At 46.1% G+C, this 19,508-nt stretch overlaps 1 protein-coding gene across 11 annotated transcripts in view; it reads right to left on the bottom strand.

Annotated features, from left to right (window-relative positions):
* The window catches only part of LOC144152314 (mitogen-activated protein kinase kinase kinase 15-like), a 79,910-nt gene that overhangs the window by 27,689 nt on the left and 32,713 nt on the right, over positions 1–19,508 (bottom strand). For 4 of the 11 annotated variants that reach the window (XM_077683558.1, XM_077683559.1, XM_077683565.1 and 1 more), the window contains 16 exons: positions 19,074–19,161; positions 18,286–18,357; positions 17,245–17,414; positions 16,295–16,478; positions 15,281–15,542; positions 13,496–13,599; positions 12,947–13,085; positions 12,554–12,615; positions 12,359–12,424; positions 10,409–10,509; positions 9,238–9,306; positions 8,600–8,658; positions 7,066–7,138; positions 4,826–4,957; positions 2,849–2,929; positions 462–627 (listed from right to left, as the gene is read on the bottom strand). In XM_077683558.1, the coding sequence (XP_077539684.1) occupies positions 462–627; positions 2,849–2,929; positions 4,826–4,957; positions 7,066–7,138; positions 8,600–8,658; positions 9,238–9,306; positions 10,409–10,509; positions 12,359–12,424; positions 12,554–12,615; positions 12,947–13,085; positions 13,496–13,599; positions 15,281–15,542; positions 16,295–16,478; positions 17,245–17,414; positions 18,286–18,357; positions 19,074–19,161 (1,828 nt within the window). The remainder of the gene's footprint in view (positions 1–461; positions 628–2,848; positions 2,930–4,825; positions 4,958–7,065; positions 7,139–8,599; positions 8,659–9,237; positions 9,307–10,408; positions 10,510–12,358; positions 12,425–12,553; positions 12,616–12,946; positions 13,086–13,495; positions 13,600–15,280; positions 15,543–16,294; positions 16,479–17,244; positions 17,415–18,285; positions 18,358–19,073; positions 19,162–19,508) is intronic. The other 7 variants (XM_077683563.1, XM_077683562.1, XM_077683564.1 and 4 more) reach the window with 7 other exon arrangements.

Genomic DNA, 19,508 nt, shown 5'->3' with positions numbered 1-19,508 from the left:
TTCTGCTGAATTTCTACTAATATGTCCTTAACTAACACGTGTTTGTTCCCTGACCCACTCTGCTCTCTTGTCACTTAATGTTACACCTATCATCTTCCGCTCCATTGCCCGCTGAGTCGTCCTCAATTTAAGCTGAACCCTCTTAATGAGCCTCCAAGTTTCTTCCCCGTAGGTGAGTACCGGTAAGATGCAGCTGTCATAGACTTTATTCTTCAGGGACAATGGCAGGCTGCCATTCATTATCTGAGAATGCCTGCCATATGCACTCCACCTATCTCTGTCTCATGGTTGGGATCCGGGGTCAACCATGAGGCAGATGAGTCTAGATTTCGGCACACGTCAAATTATCTGCGGGTGATCAAAATCAGTCCCAAGTCCTCCTCCACTACAGCGCGCCCCCAGGTGCATAAAACCCCACAATCACACAGAGCAGAGTCCAAAGAGAGAGAGGGCAGAGGTACCGTCCCGCCGTCTTCCTCGAGCACCCGCAGGATGGTCTGCCTGCGCTGGGAGTCCTTCTTGAGGAGGTAGAAGCCGCCCGACTCCTGGTCCGTCGAGGAGCCGTCCACGGGGGGACTGAGCAGTCCGGAGCTGCATCGCCGCATGCCGCTCTCTGACGTCTCCGAGCTGGGCAGCAGCCACAACACATGGCACCCTCTATCGTTCCTACTGTCCCCGCTCTTTTTCCTCCTGTCTTACTGTGTTACTATACGGACCATAGAGTTGCTCAATAACACATTCTAGAGTGAAATCTGCTGCTAGCATCTAGGCAAGCCACGCATCATATGCCCCGGAGAAGCGTTACATCGTTATTTGGCACGGCTCACCAACAGGCTCAGAAGTTGGCTAAGGCTGCAAAAACCGCAATTATTCCTCCTAAAAGACTACTGAGGTTTTCTGCACCAACATAGAAGTGTAGCACGTGAAAATCTTTGTCGTTAGGAATTCCTTGAAAGCTTCCTGCAATATGAACAAGAAAAAGAATTGATGCCCGTCTTGTGGCCTTTGTCGTCAGGATAGCAAAATAAGGCACGTTGCAATCCAGGCCAAGTAGACGAGGAACGCTTCCAGCGGCTACAGCGGTCTCTTTAACGGCACGCAATGGCAGCGACAGAATTTTGAATAACGAACAAAGCAAAAGTGTGGGTGGCATTCCTGTAGGCCTGCCGTACATTGCACATTACACAAATGTGATGTGAAGTAATACTTAGCATCTTTAAATCCAAGCTTGAATTTTAATTAGCCATAACTAGGGCTCCTTGCAAAGCATGCCATAGCTGAAACATTCTCAGTAGGTTTCTATAGTATAGACAAAATATTGTTTATTACATGACTTTTCAAAGCCAGGCAACATAACCACTATATATACCTACTCCCTTTTCACACCTTCATTACCTAACCAGTAGATAGTACGCCACATCACATAGCACAAGGGTAGGCTTTACAAAGAAAATAAAAACACGAGTACAAAAAAGAATCTGGTAAAACAGCGCAGACATGCAAGGACAGAGGACAGGAAAGGACACACAAGCGCTTGTGTGTCCTTTCCTTTCCCAGTCCTTGCATGTTTGCGCTGTTTTACAAGATGAATCTACACCAATTCACCCAATTGGCTACGTTACTCAAAATGAGGAATTCTGATAGCCCATCACTCCTTCCAGGCCATAACAGGGCCTGCCTCACGGCAAAAACTAAACACTAGTGCAAAAGCTGAGCCCTATGTGTGCAAAAGTGTGCAAGGGTATGTCTTAAGGCACTACTGCAGCATGCCAGGACGGACAAAACAACTAAACACTACATACAGAGGGGTCACAGACAGAAGGCACCAGTTTGGCTGGGCACGCAGGAAATCTTTTATACCAGAGAGCTCAAATTGTAGAAAAGTGGGCTCATTTTCTTGTGAGAAGACGTGCTCTTAACCTTTCTGGGCCAAAATAAACCTTGCCAATCAGCAAGCACAGTGTCGACACAACACATAGGTGTTAATTGACACTCTGTTGCTTTTTTTATACCCCAATCCAGAAGGTATTCCAAAACTGCAACTACAGTTAAGAATAATTTATGCCTTTGACTTCCCATACACAAACACTTCCACTGACACCATTTCTTTTGCTGTTTTCTTTAAGTGTTATCACCACAAGTTCAAATTTAAAGGAAGCATTTAATGATAAAGGCCACATTATCAGACATGTAACCACAAAGATACAGTTCAAGCTGAAAATTTAAAAAAGAAAAAAAAGTGGTCGAAGTTCTAGAGCTTAGAAATTCGAATGAGCAGATTTTTCAGGCCCTTAAATTTTAGCCTCACCCATTAGACATAAAGAAGATACTTTCGTGGTATGCTTACCTCCCAATTCGTTAATTGCCATTTCTAAAACAGCTGAATATTGTTACTTTGTGAAGCCACACCAAAAGCTGCACTGATCAGTCTTCGACACAGGCCAGGAATTCTTGATGTTACATGACCCACATGATGTGCATCTCAACGAGTGGTCACAACATGGCCTTAGCAGCGATCCCGAACTGACACAGCTGGCTGCAGCTACAGCTAACTGGGACAGACCTTTCAAGGTAAATAAAATTCCCCATACAAGAAAAGAAGCCCAGAGTATGTACTATGGCCAAAAACTGCACTAGAAACTGCTTCTGTGTTGCTGGTAAAAGTAGCCATCAAATTACCCCTGCTTCGTTTGTTCTGTTTCTACGTATATTAGGGGCTGTTTCATGATTGCTCAGCCACTAAATGTGGATTAAAAGAACTACACGGATAGCATAAAAACTTTGGCACCGGTACTCGTGTAAGACGCGAGAGATGAATGCTTGAAGGGAGAAGAGACTGCTACTTTACCCGAAGGAAAACGTCGAGGGCGACCGTGGAATCGCATCCGTCGGACTCGTGGCCGTTGCGGAGCTAAGAAGAAAGGACATCCTAGATTCAGGAGGGGCAAAGGCGGTGGAGGAGGAGGAAGAGTAGGCGGCCAGCAGCGTGGTACGTGTATTTTTTTTAGGTTAACAGCAGAGTGGGAACGAAGGGAATGAAGGAGAGAATGGGAAAGAAGAGAATGAAAGGGATGAAAAAGAGTGGGAGAGGAATGAAAGAGAACAAAGAGAATGAAGAAGACAGTGGGAATGGAGAGAATGAAGAAGAGAATGGGAGTGAATAGAATAAAGGGAATGAAGAAAAGAGGGAATAAAGAGAATAAAGGGAATGAAGGAGAGTGGGAATGAAGTGGAAGGAGGCAATGAAGGAGAGTGGGAATTAAGAGAATGAAAAAAAAGAACGGGAATGAAGAGAATAAAGGGAATGAAAGAGTGTGGGAGTGAAGAGAATGAAAAAGAGAAGGGGAATGAAGAGAATGGAGGGAGTGAAAGGGAGTGGGAATGAAGAGAATGAAGAATAGTGGGAACGAATGGAGTGAGGAAAGGAGTAGAAATTAAGAGAGAGGAAGAAGAGAGTGGGAACGAAGAGAGGGGAGAAGACAATTCGAGAACAGACCAAAATGAGAAAACAAGAAAGAGAGATAGAGACGGAAGAGCAACAAAGTGTGCACAAAAGTCAGGAAAGAAGAAAGAGGAAGGAAAAGAAAAGGTAGAGAATGAAAGAAGCGAGACGAACGAAACGAAAAAAAGGAAAAACACATCGGGGTTAGGGCAACATGCAAGCAAGCAACGCTACCCCATGCCCGCGCAAAGCACTGCCCCAAAGTGGTTAGTGTAGCCCAGAAGCCCAACTACACAAAAACTACACTACACTACGCTACACTACACCCTGTTGCCCCGCAGCGATTGCGTGTGTAGCTACTAGCCCAACAAGGACATGAACAAATCCAGCATTTGCATAATGCTCTGTTCCCTGTCAAGGTACAACTGCAACCTAGTGAAAAGAAATGCCGCCACACAAGGCCTAACTTGAATAAACAATAATGTCACTTCATTGCCAAGGGCTTTCAAGTAAGTGGCCCCTGCTTTGTGCAGTCACATGATCGTCAATCACAATCTTCACTTTGTCTGTTTCACGCAGGCACACTAGCTGTGCAAACGGTGTAATAAAAACCCAGCCTGAAGTGGAAACCAAGCTCTGTTTTCCCATAATACCACCCTAAGGATACAACAGTTTCAGTGAATATGCAGTGCAAATATAGCTATAAGCACAATGTTCAGGTGACATGAGCTTAAACCCCTACTCTAACTACCTACACTTCTCAACTTACACTGCTGCTTATTTGTAGTAAATCACGAACCATATGAGCTAACCGAGCAAATGCAACGTGATCTCTAAAAGCTGCAAGTACTGTGTACAGACATACCATCTACAAGCAAAAGTTTGTGTGAACTAGAGCTTTGCAAACACAAACCCAAAACTCACAGACCTTCACAACCTTTGTAGTTTTACCTAGCCATCACTCATCAATGAAACATGCTCACACCTTGTTTCTCAAACTGCTAAACTGCACAGTTAATTGAGGCAGTTGCAATTGCAATTTGCTTGCAAAACATTGGGGCCCTACAAAGTGTACGACAAAACAGTGGCATTTACAACTTCAGTTTTTTCAAAGGCCTGAATCTTTCAGCAGCAAACGTTTGCCAAGACCACCACATTCGGACGAAAAGAACTGTCTAACAAGACAATAATTCACACAAAACAGTGCCTCCAGTTCAGCTGGAGACCAACAAGCCCACACATACGGCCGCAAGCAGCACCTCTGCACCAGCTCCAGCCACATGCATCGGCAACCTGCTTGAACTCAATGCCCTCGCACACATCCCATGCCCTCGTCAGGACACCACCATTCCGGAGCCCCATGCAGGGAAGGCAGCTCTTTACCTCTGGGACAGGTCAAATCTTTCGGGCCGGGGTATCCTGGGTAGCACCCGCTTTGCATGGCCTAAGGCGGTCGGGCTAGCCTCGCTGGAGCTGTAGCCCTTGTCCGAGTTTAACTCGACCACTTCCTCATCTCTACAAAGTTGGCAAGAGACGGCCCCCATTGGCTGCGGCCGGCTCTGGTCCGCCCACCCTATAACTAACTACCCAACCTCCCTAAAAAGAAAATGCTCGCAGGAAGCATTCTATGATATGAGAGAAGGTCACGACGCTAGAGCAGGTTCTCTGCTGCCTTTTCAGTTAACAGTTAGTACTACTGCCCGCAGCACAACACATTGCCTGTGCCTTCTCGCAGCAATTGCTGCAGCAAAACGCAGACATCACATCATAACGTTGCGCTTTTTTCTTTTAAACACCGTTGGTGAAGATACGCGTGAGCAGGTGAGGGCGCAGTAGGGTTGTGATCTCCTTTCGTGCAATCATTTTGGATTTCACCGAGGCTAGCAACTTCTGAACATTTTAACCAGGCTTCCAAGTGACCAGACTTGCTGGTACAGCATTAATTATTTTAAAGGGGGGACATGGGTCGTAAAACAATTTCTTTTAATTTTGAAGTAAACTCTGTGAAACTTGTCAGACTTGCTGCTTTTCCCCCACTGATTTCAAATATGCCATTACTTTTTCCGAGTAAGTCAATTAGTTGGAGATAATCAGAGATAATTAGCCATGTCTACATGTCTAAACGGACAACAGATAAAACAGTGTTAGCCATAACGCTGTTTTTTTTAAATATTTTCTAATACCATGAACCCTGGTGGATGCATTATTATAGGAAGCAGTCTTGTGATGAATCCCTTGGAACGAACTTTATAGCACATTATTAAATTTTGGCGTTTTAAGTGGGCAGCGAGAATGGTTCCTTGCCACTGGTGCCATCAAGTTTAATGAGCTGTAAAATTCTTTCCAAGAAATGCATAAAAAAAACTGCTTCCTATATTGCCTTCACCAGGGTTCATAGTATTATGACGAACACTTCTTCATCTATTGCTACTCCAAAAATGGCTCATTGTCTCTAATATTCTCGGGAACTAATTGACTGACTCAATAATGGCATATTTGAAATCAGTGGAAAAAAAGCAGCAAGACTGACAAGCTTCACAGAGTTTACTCAAATCTTAAGTTACCAGAGTTCTGCCAGTGTGGTCACTTGCAACTAGACTTGAAGTGCGTCAAAACTGTTCTTAAAAGAAGAATTCACAAAATGTAATTTCTCAGCTAGCGTTGGACAGAACCCTGTTATTAGCAATTGCACTTTTTTCATGAAAAGCACTTTGAACAGCCCTTACAACAACAACAACAACAAAAAGGACTTGCACATAAAACTGGTGTTGCTTTACCATCGAACGATGGAAAATTTTTCTACATTACACACTGTGGGAACATTCCTCAGGCAAGCTCTTCGGCGTTAACCAGTTTTCATCCCCGACGCAGACTGCAAAGCTCGATCCGGAAGCACTGTCATTAAACGTCTTCTAATTTCGGATAACACCACCTTACGGTCATACGAAAATAAACACCGCGCACACAAACTCCTCAACACACTAGAACCAGAAGCTGCCGCCAAGTTCATTTCCACCACGGTGCGAACACAACAAACAATCCTAAATAACCTTTCCGAGAATTCAAAAGCAATGTTATAAAAACAACTCTCTTCCTCTCTTGAGTGTGCTCAAAATTGCACTCCTTGTCAAACTTGAAAACATCCCTTTCACGCGCACTACAAGTACAATCCTGACCCATCATCTGTCACCCGCAAACCTGGTCTCTGATTACAGCAAAAAAGAACAATCCAGAACTACCCGTCAATTTCTCGTATTTTGAGTCATGTTGTAAAGAGCATCAGTCCTCAGTTACTCTAGAGCCATGCTTATCTCTCTAATTACACGTGATACAGTGACAATGCACTCCTAGTTTAAAACCCCATCTACTTTGTGTAACTACCTAACTACCTAACAGCGACTGCGTTTAGCAGCATGAAAGCCTTAATTAAGCGAGTGTAACAGCTAACACAATGATGCCGAGCTCCAAATGCAAGCGCAACTTAGAAAAGCATGGCTTTGCAGCAGGCTTAAAATGAAACTGAACCAAAACCAAAAAACAGAGCGCAGCGAACAGAGCTGGGGAACAAACAACCGCGTGTTAGCAAAAACAGATAAAAAAAGAAAGAAAGAAAAGACACTGACCCATCCTCCCCAGTGCTAGCGAACCGAGACATTCGTTCCGGCTTGTCCATCTTGTGTACTCGATCGGCAGGAACTATGGGCAGGAAAAGGAAAGGAGGATTGGGGACACAGAGAGGGGACAAGCGAACACCGGTGAGCACCTTGCGACATTTTACAAGTTAACGGGGGACATGGCTCTTAAAACAATTTCTTTTATTTTTAAGTAAACTGTGAAACTTGTTAGTCTTTCTGCTTTTTTCCTACTGATTTTAAATAAGCCACTATTCCTTGAGTCAGTCAATTACCGTATTTACCCGATTCTAACGCGCACTTTTTTTCTGAAAAAATAGGCCGAAAAATCGCATGCGCGTTAGAATCGGATACAAAACCGAAACTACCGAAACAGCGGAAATTTCGTCCCACCCATCGCCATCGCCATCTCAAGATGGCGCCAAAGCTTTTAGCAACGATTTTTCGGACGCAGCAAGTATTCTATAGCAGCAAGCCTAGGCGCCTAGGTTTTTCTACCGGCGTTCACACAAATCGTCAAATCGTTTCATTTGCGCGCTTGATAACAGCAATGACAGCAGCGGCTCCCACACGTTCAAAACGAGTGGTCGGCTGAAGCATGTACCTCTGGAGAAGCTTTCGGGATGGGCGTGTGAGGCGTGGGCCATGATACCATCGACCATGGTTGAACGTTCGTTCAGAAGTGTGGCATCGCGAACGCGCTTGAAGGCACCGAGGCCGAGATGATGTGGTCAGCGGAGAGCGACGAGGAGGGAGATGAGCGAGATTACTTCGGGAAATAAATCGCCCGTTTCTCTCGCATTCATTTGTCTGGGTCACAAAGTCCCGTGCGTGTTACAATCAGAGGTGCAAGTTTTTTCGCTTTTTTTGCCAGGAAAATCAGGTGCGCGTTAGAATCGGGTAAATACGGTAGTTACCAAGATAATTAGAGATAACTGGTCATTTTTTGAAAGGGCAATAGACGAGCCATAAAACTTTAATCTTTATATTTTTCATTACGATGAACTCTCGTTATTGCAATAAGAGAATCGGTTTTTTGATGCACTGCTTGGAACTAATTTTGCAGCTCATTAAACTTTTGGTGCTTGGAACTAAATTTACAGCTCATTAAACCTCGGTGTTTAAATGGGCATTCGAAATGGTTCCTTGCCTCTGGTGCCACCAAGGTTTAATGAGCTGTAAAATTAGTTCCAAGCAGTGCATCAAAAAACCGTTTCTCTTATTGCACTCGCCAGGGTTCACCGTAATGGAAAATATAAGGATTACAGTTTTATGGCCTACACTGTTAAGTCTATTGTTCCTCCAAAATTGACTAATTACCCCTAGTTATCTTGGCAACTAATTGACCGACTCAAAAAATAATGGCATATTTGAAATCAGTGGGAAAAAAGCAGCAAGACTCACAAGTTTCACGGAGCTTACTTAACAATTAAAGGAAGCTGTTTTAAGAGCAGTGTCCCCCTTTAAAGTTCGTTTTTTTTTCTAGACAACAGGTGAGAAGAAAGGAGGAGGGGGGGGCTCTCACCTGATATGCTTCGGCTGAAATCGGGCGCTGACGGTCGAGCCTTTTTCTTCCTCCCACTGCTGCAAACATGCCAGGGAAAAAAAAACCTATATTTAGCGAAAAATCATGCCCCAGCACCCAAGCTTAAATCCACACAAAGCCGTGACTGCGACTGTGAGGGCATTCCATTGCTGTAACAGCCGTACGTGTACAGCCAACAACGAATGAAATGCAATCAAGAAAATGCAAAGGGCATGCTTCCGAGATTTAAGTCCCGAGTTCATTTCAAGTGAAATGGGAAAGCCGTTCTGATGCAATCAGCTGCACAATTCTTCGACCCCTAAGGCTAGAATTACCAAATTTATGCCATGACATCCTTGTTTTCTTGCTCGTTTATCATTCGTTGCCGAGTGCACAGGCCACAGCAGTCATAGTCCGATCGAAGCCTGGCAAAGGTTGGGCCCATTCACGCTCGATATTTGGCTAATGACTTGGCTAACAATGATTGACTATCAGTTAATGGCAAAAAAAAATACTGCACAAAGCAGGAAAAAAAAACCCCCCAAAAATTATCAGCTGCACAATTACTATGCTAACACAATGCTACGTAATAAACTGTATTACCAGACATAAAGAAGAGTGTTCCAAGCAGGACTCACTCCGTTAAGAAGGGGTCTTCCAAAAGCTCGGCAGCCGTCGCCCGTTTGGCAGGGTCGGGTTCAAAGCACCTGGGTGGTGAGAATGAAGCAGCACAAGTTCAGGGTCACATCATCAAATGCCCTAGCCCCACAGCAGCACAATCGGACACTGCTAGCCCCCTCTTCATGCACCACTCAAATCTGTAGACTACCGCGTTTGCACGATTCTAACGCGTACCTTTTTCGATCAAAGCTGCCTTAAAATTTGCATGCGCGTTGCAATAAGACTCAACATCGAAATCGGCTTTTAATGCTCCCCCACTTTTAATGCTCGCAGGATCTGGATAAGCAAGTTTATGAACCACAGGGAATTTTCGCTCCACAGTTGCGATGTTAAATAAAACGTATTCTGCCAGGTACGTGGTGTCTGTCATGTCTGTTACATCAGCACGGTAGAATCGACATCAAATTATTTTTTCGTATTTTTCACAAGTAAACTTACCCGCATGTTGCAATCGAGCAAATACAGTACATTGGACTTTGCATCAGCAACATGCGTGCAGGATTTGCCAGTCTTGCAATTCCTTTTTATTCTAGCCTGAATAAATTTTTAGAGTGCCTCCAATAAATAAAATTACATAGTATTTTAGTTCTCTTCAGTACCTCAATAATGAAAGTCCTCCACCCAGCCAGTCTGCCACCTGGCATGTTACGAAGTAGGCTTGCGTGAAGAATAGCCAGTTTTGCTTCTGAAGCAAATAACAAGTGAACAATACAATTGTATTTGAAAATAATTTAAAATCGAATACTTTGCAGTTTCCAATACGACAGACTAAATTTACAATTTCTCAAGTTCACTCCAGGTACTACCTTGCAGAAAAAATCAAAAAGGAAAAATAAAGCTGGTTAGATGTTTTGTTACATCTTTCTATGGCACCAAAAAAAAAGTAGAAAAGCTATCCAGCTTCAATTATGTGCAGCAACCTTTTTAAAAAGCTGACATGGTGGCCTCACCTACAAGGGTTTTCAGTGCTGGAGGGTACAACAATTTGCCAAGCTGGTAATAGGAGGACCTACTAGATTACATTCCATTCCAGAAATACCCCAGTTGGTTTGCATTCTAGCCAGTCCCTTTACTCGAGGTGCACTGTGTTTCCATTCGGACCCCCAACTACCACACGTGTAAACTCACCTCTTGATGAACTTCTGCGCCTTTTCGGACAGGGATGCCGGGATCTCGGGGTGGATCTTGAAGCACCCGACCTTGAACATGGCTGCCTGGGGTGTGCCCAGCTGCGATTCCACACAGCAAAGGGCTCGTTCACACGAGGGCCCTCCTCTAATTCTAAGCCAGTTCGCTAACACTCGGAAATTGTTAATTGACCCTAGTGGCAGCAATCTAAGTAATGGTAGATTAACCACTGGCATAGAAAGAACAAGAGACATGTAAGGTCAGCCCTTTCCTCATCCTTCAGAAGCTGGTAGCATACTGTATTTACACATACACTTACCGTATTTACTCGCGTAATCCTCGCACTCGCGTAATCCTCGCACCCCTAATGTGAGCCACCAAAACTTGGATTTTTTGGTTCCTCGCATAATCCTCGCACCCCCAACTTTGCAGCGGCGAAAGCTGCCTGCTCGCGAAACCCGCATGGTGCACGCGCTCTCCAGGAGAACGCGCGCCCTCCCCCGCCGCCTCTCCGTTCGGCGGAGAGCGCTGTGTATCCAAGGCCATCCAGGCGCCCTAACAAACCTAGCAGCGTGTTAGGGCGCCTGTTAAACAGGCACCCTAACACGCTGCTCACACTGTTCTTGAGCCGGTTTCGCGTGCGCGCAACTAGACGGCGTTCGCGCAGCCCGCTGTCGTGTCGTCGTCGTGGTCCCGTCACTCGCGTCAACGGTGGATAGCTCGCTGCCATTTTGAGAACTTTTTGATCTCTTTGTTGTGTGCTTGGTGCCGCTTTCAAATTGAAAGCGATAGAGTATGCGATCGAACACGGCAACCGCGCCGCAGGCAGGCACTTCGGCGTCACCGACTTCAATGTGCGTTACTGCAGGGGTAGGGGACGCACATGACGACTACGAGATAGGGCGCGCGCCAGAAAGCAAAGGCGGCAATTTCATGATCGCTGATCGACGAGAGACTGCTTACGGTGTAAATAATAAATAAAAAAGCTGCTGTTGGCAACACTGAGCTTACATATACAAAAAACGACCGCTACATTTAGCGGGATTGGCAGGAGGCAGATTGGCAACACTGTGCACCGGATTTTTTCCCCCGCATAATTCTCGCACCCCTAACTTAGCATTGATTTTTCCGAAAAAAAAAGTGCGAGGATTATGCGAGTAAATACGGTATATCTCCTCCTAAATGCCCAAAAAGGATGACTCCTTTGAACGTTTGAATAGTGACTGACCCCCAAAGCCTCTGCCGCTACGAACCGCGAAAAATTCATTCTTCCCTTCAAAATAAGACCCCGGCTTCGCCAATAAAATTGCAATAATGCAAAACGAATGCTACCACTGGAGCACAAGGCAGAGTTAACATTAATCGCTGGGACAGCGTTGCAGACAAAATAGGAAAGGTTGCAAAAGAGTACAACAATAAATCTGCTTTCCACTGTTTCTCTATTTTCTTTTGCCTTATGCTGCATCCTCGTAGAATGTCAAGCACGAAACATAACAGCCTGGGGAGCCCTAGTGCCAACTAGTTGCGCATTTAACAATGCACTTTAACGTCCCGTTCACTACCACAAGAAATGAGGAAGCGAAGCTGAACTGAACTGAACTGGTTCAAATGAACGGGAAGTGGGACATGTATCACAAAACACATTGGGCACAACGGGTTCTCGAAACGTAATGTGGCCATTAATGTAAAGGCTCCTCCAGGATCAAGCGAGGGATAACTTTGCAAAATTCACACCCTCCACGAAATGTCAAAGAGGGGAAAAAAAAAACTTCCCTACACCATTCGAGAAATAAGTACCTGTTGAAAACAAGGCCCCGTAAGGGATTCTAAAACAAAAGGAGCCCGTTGAAAGAAGCTGCTACCTCACGCAAACCAACTTCATCAAATTACTATACTGCTTGCTCTAAAAAAACGAACAGATGATAAGTGCAGCATGTAGGGGAAGCAAACCTCAATGAAGGGCGTCTTTCCTGTTGCCATCTCCACAACGGTGCAGCCCAGTGACCAGATGTCAGCCTGCACGGGAGGAAACAAGTGGCAGTCAACATCAATCCGTCCGTGTACAACAAGAGATGCACCCCTAGGGGGCATCAGATGAGGCAGTACTTCTAGCTGGATGCAGAAGCCAAATGCAGTCTCACTTACCGGTGGTCCATAACCTCTCTGGCCATTGTCGATAACCTCAGGAGCCATGTACTGGAACGTGCCTAAGAAAGAGCAATTTGAAATGAGTAGAAATGAGCATAACCGTGCCTCCATGCCGAGCACCAAGCTACATAACCACAAGTGTAAGGAGACATGTACAAGCAACGGCGTTTTACAAACACTGACATTAGGTAACAAATACAAGCAACAAGCAGCAGCAGCTTTCTACCTTTCACGTAACTCAAACTAATTTCCGCCAAATTTCTATTGCAACCAATAAAGAAAGGTTAGGCCCAGATGTGAACACCCCCATTAGATGGGCTCAAGTAAGGGTGACACTTCCCAACCCTCTTGGCTTTGGGTACCGGAGTTGCGGCAGCAGCCCCGACGTACCGGTGAAGGTGCCCGTGACCATGTTCATGCCGGCGAGGCGCTTGGAGGTGCCAAAGTCGGTGATCTTGATGCCCCCGCTGTACGTGTTCACCAGCACATTGTCGCCCTTGATGTCCCTGTGGACGATCCGCTGGTCATGCTGGGGAGAGGGAGAAGGAAAGAGCAGGTGTAACTACAGATTAAGAATAGCAACGTTGACTCGTATGCCGAAAATATCCTAAAAAAACACGCGCACACATGAATAAATGTGGAAAGTTGTACACTGCAGCTAACTTCAACAAACTCAATCAGCGCAACCGAGAATCGCTAACGAACACTGAAATCTTGAAAGCTAGAACCCACCCTTCCACCAGAATAATGGCCGCTGCATCTGAATATCTAACCCTCAACAGTACTCAGTAAACCCAGCTCACTGATTTACAGCACCAGGGGGGAAATATTCTAAGATAAATATTTTTTACGATGAACTCAGTGCCCACCAATGCTCTTTGAAAGAGTGAGGAAAACAGTCGCCAGAAAAAAAAAATGAAAGAAATGACGGGAACTGACCAGGTACTTGAGCCCCTCGAGAATTTGCTTGGTGTAGAAGGCGATGGCTGGCTCGTTGTTGTTCAGCGGACCCCACTTGGAGCGTAGAAGTTGCGACAAGCTCCCTGCGTGAAAGCGGCGACATGCAGCAACAGCACTTTTAAAACAGCCAACACATGCTTCCAAACTTCCACAAGAAACACTGCTAAATCCCTTACACATACATTGCGTCATATCCCATCAATAAGTCATATGGAGGCATGGCTTGACATTAAAAACTTCCTGTCTCTTAGCTGATGCCATCAAGTGGCCTGTCCACCAATAATTTTGCTGGCTTGAAACGCTATTAGGTGACAAAGAACCCCCGAAAGAAATTAATTTGGCGACACATGGTAGCAGGAGCACAGCAGTTGTCCATTAAACAGGATTCAAAAACATGGTGAAGCGCCTGAATCTTGTAAATGACTGGGCAACTGTCTTCTTCCCAAGACAACTAATCAGGTGCATGGGTAGATAAATGCATTCTAGCTTTATTCAATTTCATATACATGCGAAAAAAAAAAAGCTTGAAAAGTTCACAAGAAACAACAAATGGAGGAAACTATAGGTAAAAAACAGCATTAATGTGCGACACATTTTCTGTTCGAAAGCGCAGATCCCTAAATGCATTCAAATGGTCGCGGACCAGCAGTAGGAGCTTGGACACACCCCTTCTGGGAACCTGCTCATGGATACTGACAAATTTAAAATTTACCATACGAGTCGGAATATAGGTACATTTTGTACCAAAAAAATTGCCGAAAAGTCACCCCTCGACCTATCGGCCATTGGCATAATGTTATTGTCATCTGGCAAACAGGCAGCCAGTTGCGCCCATGCAAAACGCAAAGGCACCATTGCAACTGACATCGAGCGGACGCATCGCCATCTTTTATGCATCAAGCCCCTTAGGGGCTTGGGCTGTTGGCATTTCCTGTCGTCGCCATCGTCATAGTATCCTGTAGTCACGGCACTAAACCACTGGACACTCGTTCAATGCCTCACGCTAGAATGTTTCATCTCCATGGGAAAAACGCGTACTAAAAGGACACACCGGGACAGTCGTTTTACAACGCCTCGCAATAGAAACGTTTCGTGCTGCAAAGACACGAGACTTACAGCAAAGATGTATACCTCTACCCCCCCAATGGTTTTCATCTCCGTGGGCAAAGACGCCAAGGATGGCCAGTGACAACCCCAAGACACCTGCTGGCCGCCTGCGCAGACCGCCTGTTGCAACGTACTGCAACGAGTGTTGCACGCTTGGCGCTCGCTTCCTGATGACATGGTGTTGTAAGTGCTCCATAACCATATCCCCGAACTGCACTGAGGATGACCTGCTGTGTGGGAGACAGCTAGACACCAGCAGCCGTTCGACAAGATTTCAGATGGCTTTAATTGTAGTATCGCGGTCGACGGCCGATACCGGAGCAGCCTCCGCACGCAAGCCACCACTGCAGGCTAACCAACAACAACCTTTATTGATGATGTGCGCATGTATATATACAGATGACAGCAGATGGCAGCGCCATCTGTTGTGGCGGAATGTAATTACAAATCAACACTAATAAGTAGCCTTAGACAAAACGAGTGCTTATACCCTCACTAAAAAGACGTTGTGTACCTAACTTTCCTTTTCCATTGCTCGGCCGCAAGGTAAGGGGGCTAAAACCCGTATCCCAGCTCGACCTATATTCCGACTTATATGGTAATAAGAAACGGGACAAGACCGAGTCATTGCGGCACACCCCAGCACCAAGAACTGACCTCCAGGCACGCGCTCCATGCAGATCTTGACGTATCCGCCCTCGGAGACAGATCCGTAGTAGCGAACGATTTTGCGGTGGTGCAGCTGGGCGTGCAGCTTGATTTCCTCGTGAAGGGGTTGCACCTCCCCCAAATTCTCCTCGGGGATCTCCTTGATGGCAATCTTCACCTGGGTCGTGAGGTCCCGGGCTGCGTACACCACCCCGTACGTGCCTTTGCCCAAGATGATGCGCCGTCCCTGGTCGTCGGTCTCGTACTCAAACTGCGGGGAAAAGATGTCTTATTATTTATTTATTTATTTATTTAATTGTGTTACCTCAGGACCTGAGGTAATTACAGAGAGAAATGGGAAACACAATAATACAGACAAACGCACCGAAACAACAACCATAAACAGTACTGATAACAGCTTGTTACAAAAACAGGCTGGTTATGGCTGAGTGAAAGGCAGTCTCATTGCCAATTTCAGCTATGGACTGAGCAAGGTGATTCCAACTTGCACACGTGCTCATTTGTCCCATGCAGCTTGGGGCTAAGAGAACCATGGCACTGAACAAGCAGGGACAATTGAAGTGGTGTACAAATGCTTCGGCTTAGGCTCTTAGGCTTAGGCTTAGTGGTGTACAAATGCTTAGGCTTAGGCTCTTTCCTTATGGCGCCACAGGCCATCGGACACAGAGCTCCGATGATTTCAAATGTCCCGCGAAAGCTAAAAACGGCACCATGACCAGGTCAATGTCCATGATTATAATCTTCTGGTCGGCCCCAGTGCACCCCACTGTGATCCCAACATGCCCCCTCACCTACCTAGACACATCCGGACCCCCCGCCCATGTCATGCCCATGACCATGCTCTCTGGGTTGGCCACAGTGTAATCCCAGTATGCCCCCAGTGTGTCCCCTCAACTACATGTGCACATGTGTACCCCACGCCCATGTCAATGCCCACGACCACGCCCTCCTTGTCGGCCCCCAGAGTGCTCCCAGAGTGGCCCCACTGTGCCTCTTCCTCACCTGGACGCAGCCCGAGCCCACGTCCAGGTCGATGTCCATGACCATGCCCTCCTGGTCGGCGGTCATGGCCACGATGAGGTCGTAGAAGCGGTTCTTGAGCGCCACCGAGGGGAAGTACATCTGGAAGTCGTCCGAGTTCTGGTGCACGTACAGGAACAGGCACCGCTCGTCACGCTTGTACTGGCTGCATGCACACAACGGGGGGAGGGGGCGAGAGAAAAGGCCTCTTTAAATCACTAGCCGAAAAGGGCTTGCACGTTTTTGAAATATCAATCCCTCCAAGATATCAAAAGCTGTTCTGGAGTGCTCAAAATAGCAGGGCTGCCAAACACTGCAACTACTGAGGAGTATCACATAACAAAACCCCTTTCTGCCGGTTCGTATGAATTATTTCCCCAGAAAAGAGACTTAAGCAACCGTTTGACAGAGATGGGTGGATAGTCGGTCAGTCAAGCTACCTCGTTAAAGTACCCCTACAGTAAAACGTCGTTACAAGAGACACTGTCACAAGAGACATTTGAATGAAAACAATTAGTTTGGTTTTACGTTCACCATGTTAGCAACACTACAGATCACCTTGGTTACAAGAAACATGCTTCCCTGGTTACTTGAACGTCTCTTGTAGTGAGGTTCTACTGTATTTAGCAATTTCCTCAACTTGGAATTCAACAGAGAACAGAGCAACAGAACCGAAGTTAACATTGAGCACTTAGCTTTACAGCAATCTCCCTGCTGGACATCATGCGGCCACATGATCAACAATACGATTGCTACTGCCCCTACTGTTGGCAGCTTGGCTTCAAGTTTCTTTCATTTAAATGCTCTTAAGTGCTTTAGCGTTTCAAAAGGAAAAAATGTTCACACAAGCATATGCGACAAAACAGAACGTTAGGTTTTTTTTTTTTTTTTGTCCCGTAGTAATCAAGAAATCGATAAGGAAGCCACCAGACCTGATGCTGCGGATGGAAGAGGCGGTGAAGAGCCACTCGTGGATCTTGCGGCAGTTTCCCCGCAGGGTGTCGATGCAGAGGTTGCGGATCTCGATGGACTTCTCCTCCGCCCCCATGTTCACCGTCACGTAGCTCGGCATTCGAACCTTGGTCGGCTCCAGCACCAGGATCTGGGCAGAGAACGAAGGAAAATGCTTAGCCCTTCTTTTCAACCCCCGGGCTGTGACTCGAGCGTCTACGACATGTTGAGAGTGGTCGACCAGCGCTGAACCCTCTTAAGCTACCTATGGCACCAAGACTGCCCAGACAGAGGCCCTTGCTGTGCATGTAGCGAATCAGAATGGGAAAATGAGGGGCTCGTTGAATTAAGACAGAAATAAGGGTTGGCGAGATGCTTAGAACTTTTTGCGAATGTGAAGGCACAATTGACGAGTGTCAACTGGTGGTCTAGCTGGTATTTTGACATTCTTCAGGAACAGCGCGCTGGAACAGGACACAAAAGAGGGACGCGGACACAGCGCTGACCAATAGCTACGCGAAGGCTTAGTTGGGCCTTGTCTGAAGGCTTAGTTGGGCCTTGTCTTGATCTGCTGTTGAACTTTTTGTTAAACTTTGCGGCCGCGCCCGTCACCAGTTGACAAGTCCCCTGACAGCCCCCCAGCGCCCTCCGAAGCCTGTTCCGCTCACCATCCATCTCTAGGAGCCCCCTGTGTGCCCCCTATGGTTGCATCACCTCTCAAGGTGGCGCGTACTACACATACAGCAGTGGACTGCACTTTTCCGCTGCTGCTGCTTCCCTTTCTAGGCATGCACTTCCCCGATTGCATTCCTATTTTCTGTGCCTTCCAATTTTCTGTACCCCAGGATGCATTCCATGAAACATAGAGGTCCAAGGCAGAACTCGGTATTTACATCTGGCCGCTGATTGGCAGCTGACTCCACATTTGGTAGCATCCATTACATTCCTTTTCAAAGAATTCAGCCAAACATCTCAGTCCTAGATTGAAGCAAGTGAGTCGCGCTCTATTTCAGGCCACTTACCGGAAACCGAATGGTGCTCTCCAGGTCCGAGGAGTAGGCCGTGACAAAGAAGTCCACCCAGAAGTCAAACACCTGGGCCAGAGGAGAGGGGCGATTAAGAGGAAGGATTAATTAAATTCGATGCATTTATGAGGCGGCTAAATGTAGAAGAGAGGACGCGAACAGGTGCAATTTCAAGACTGTAAGAAAAAAACTGAAAATTTACCAGTTGCACCAGAAGGTACAGACACTAGAAAACACACAGTCCTACTACGTCTCAGTGCATCAACAATTAGGCTTGAGATGCTACAAAAAATGCGCCAACTCAGCTTACAAATAATGCAAATTAAACTAGCAACAGAAGTGAAAGTTGTGCAGCAGAAGCATGCACTATCTTCAGCGTGACATTGCCTGTTAATACAGGGACTAGGAGCAATGATTTCCCTACCCGGTGGATGCGACTATATCTAGCTTAGAAAACACTTGCATGAGAGAAAAAAAAAAACAATGCCGGTTACAACAACACTGCCCCAGTAACTTGTAAGGGGATTAGTTAGGTGGCGTCACAAAGCAGTGTGTTGGGTCCTGTGAAGAATAGGCACTATGATAACCAAACACTTCAAGGCTGCTAACGCGGCTTAAAATTAAAAGGGCACAAATGCAGTAAGCACTATAATGCCCCGTAGTGCCATGACTACAATGCAGGTTTTACATCTGGGACAAAGAGACGACACAAACATGATCCCTAAAAGCCCCACAAAGCTCATAACAACAGCACATAAATGAAAAAATACAGCAAAGAGGCTTGCCTGTTCTTCAGCTGTGAACTCAACATCCTCGGGCCTTTTCCGAAAGCGACTGATGAGCTTGATGTTCCCAAACGTAGACTTCAGGTACCTGCACAAGTTGTGGGAAAGCAAAAAAACAAGGAATGAAAAGATCGTCCCTGTTATCACCGCTCCGATAAGATCCCAAAATCTCGTTTTATGAAAGTAGGTTCATCCTTGAACAGGTGTTCACCAGCAGGCCTCACCCCCAACCACCCTGCACATGCTAAAACAGTGACATCCTGCAGAGCTCACACAACACAGACATACTGCCTCTTGTACTGCTAAGGGGGGACACCGGTCTCAAAAGAACTTCATTTAATTTTAATTTTAAAGTGAACTCTGTGAAACTTGCCAGTCTAGCTGCTTTTCCCCCCCTGATTTCAAATATATTTTGAGTTGGTGAACTAGTTCTTA

This window comes from Haemaphysalis longicornis, unplaced genomic scaffold, assembly GCF_048455015.1.
Source record: "Haemaphysalis longicornis isolate Haplotype H1 unplaced genomic scaffold, Haemaphysalis longicornis Haplotype H1 scaffold_9, whole genome shotgun sequence".
NCBI classification, from domain to species: domain Eukaryota; kingdom Metazoa; phylum Arthropoda; class Arachnida; order Ixodida; family Ixodidae; genus Haemaphysalis; species Haemaphysalis longicornis.
Note: the sequence above shows the minus strand (reverse complement) of the source record. Positions and strands in the feature narration are given on the sequence as shown.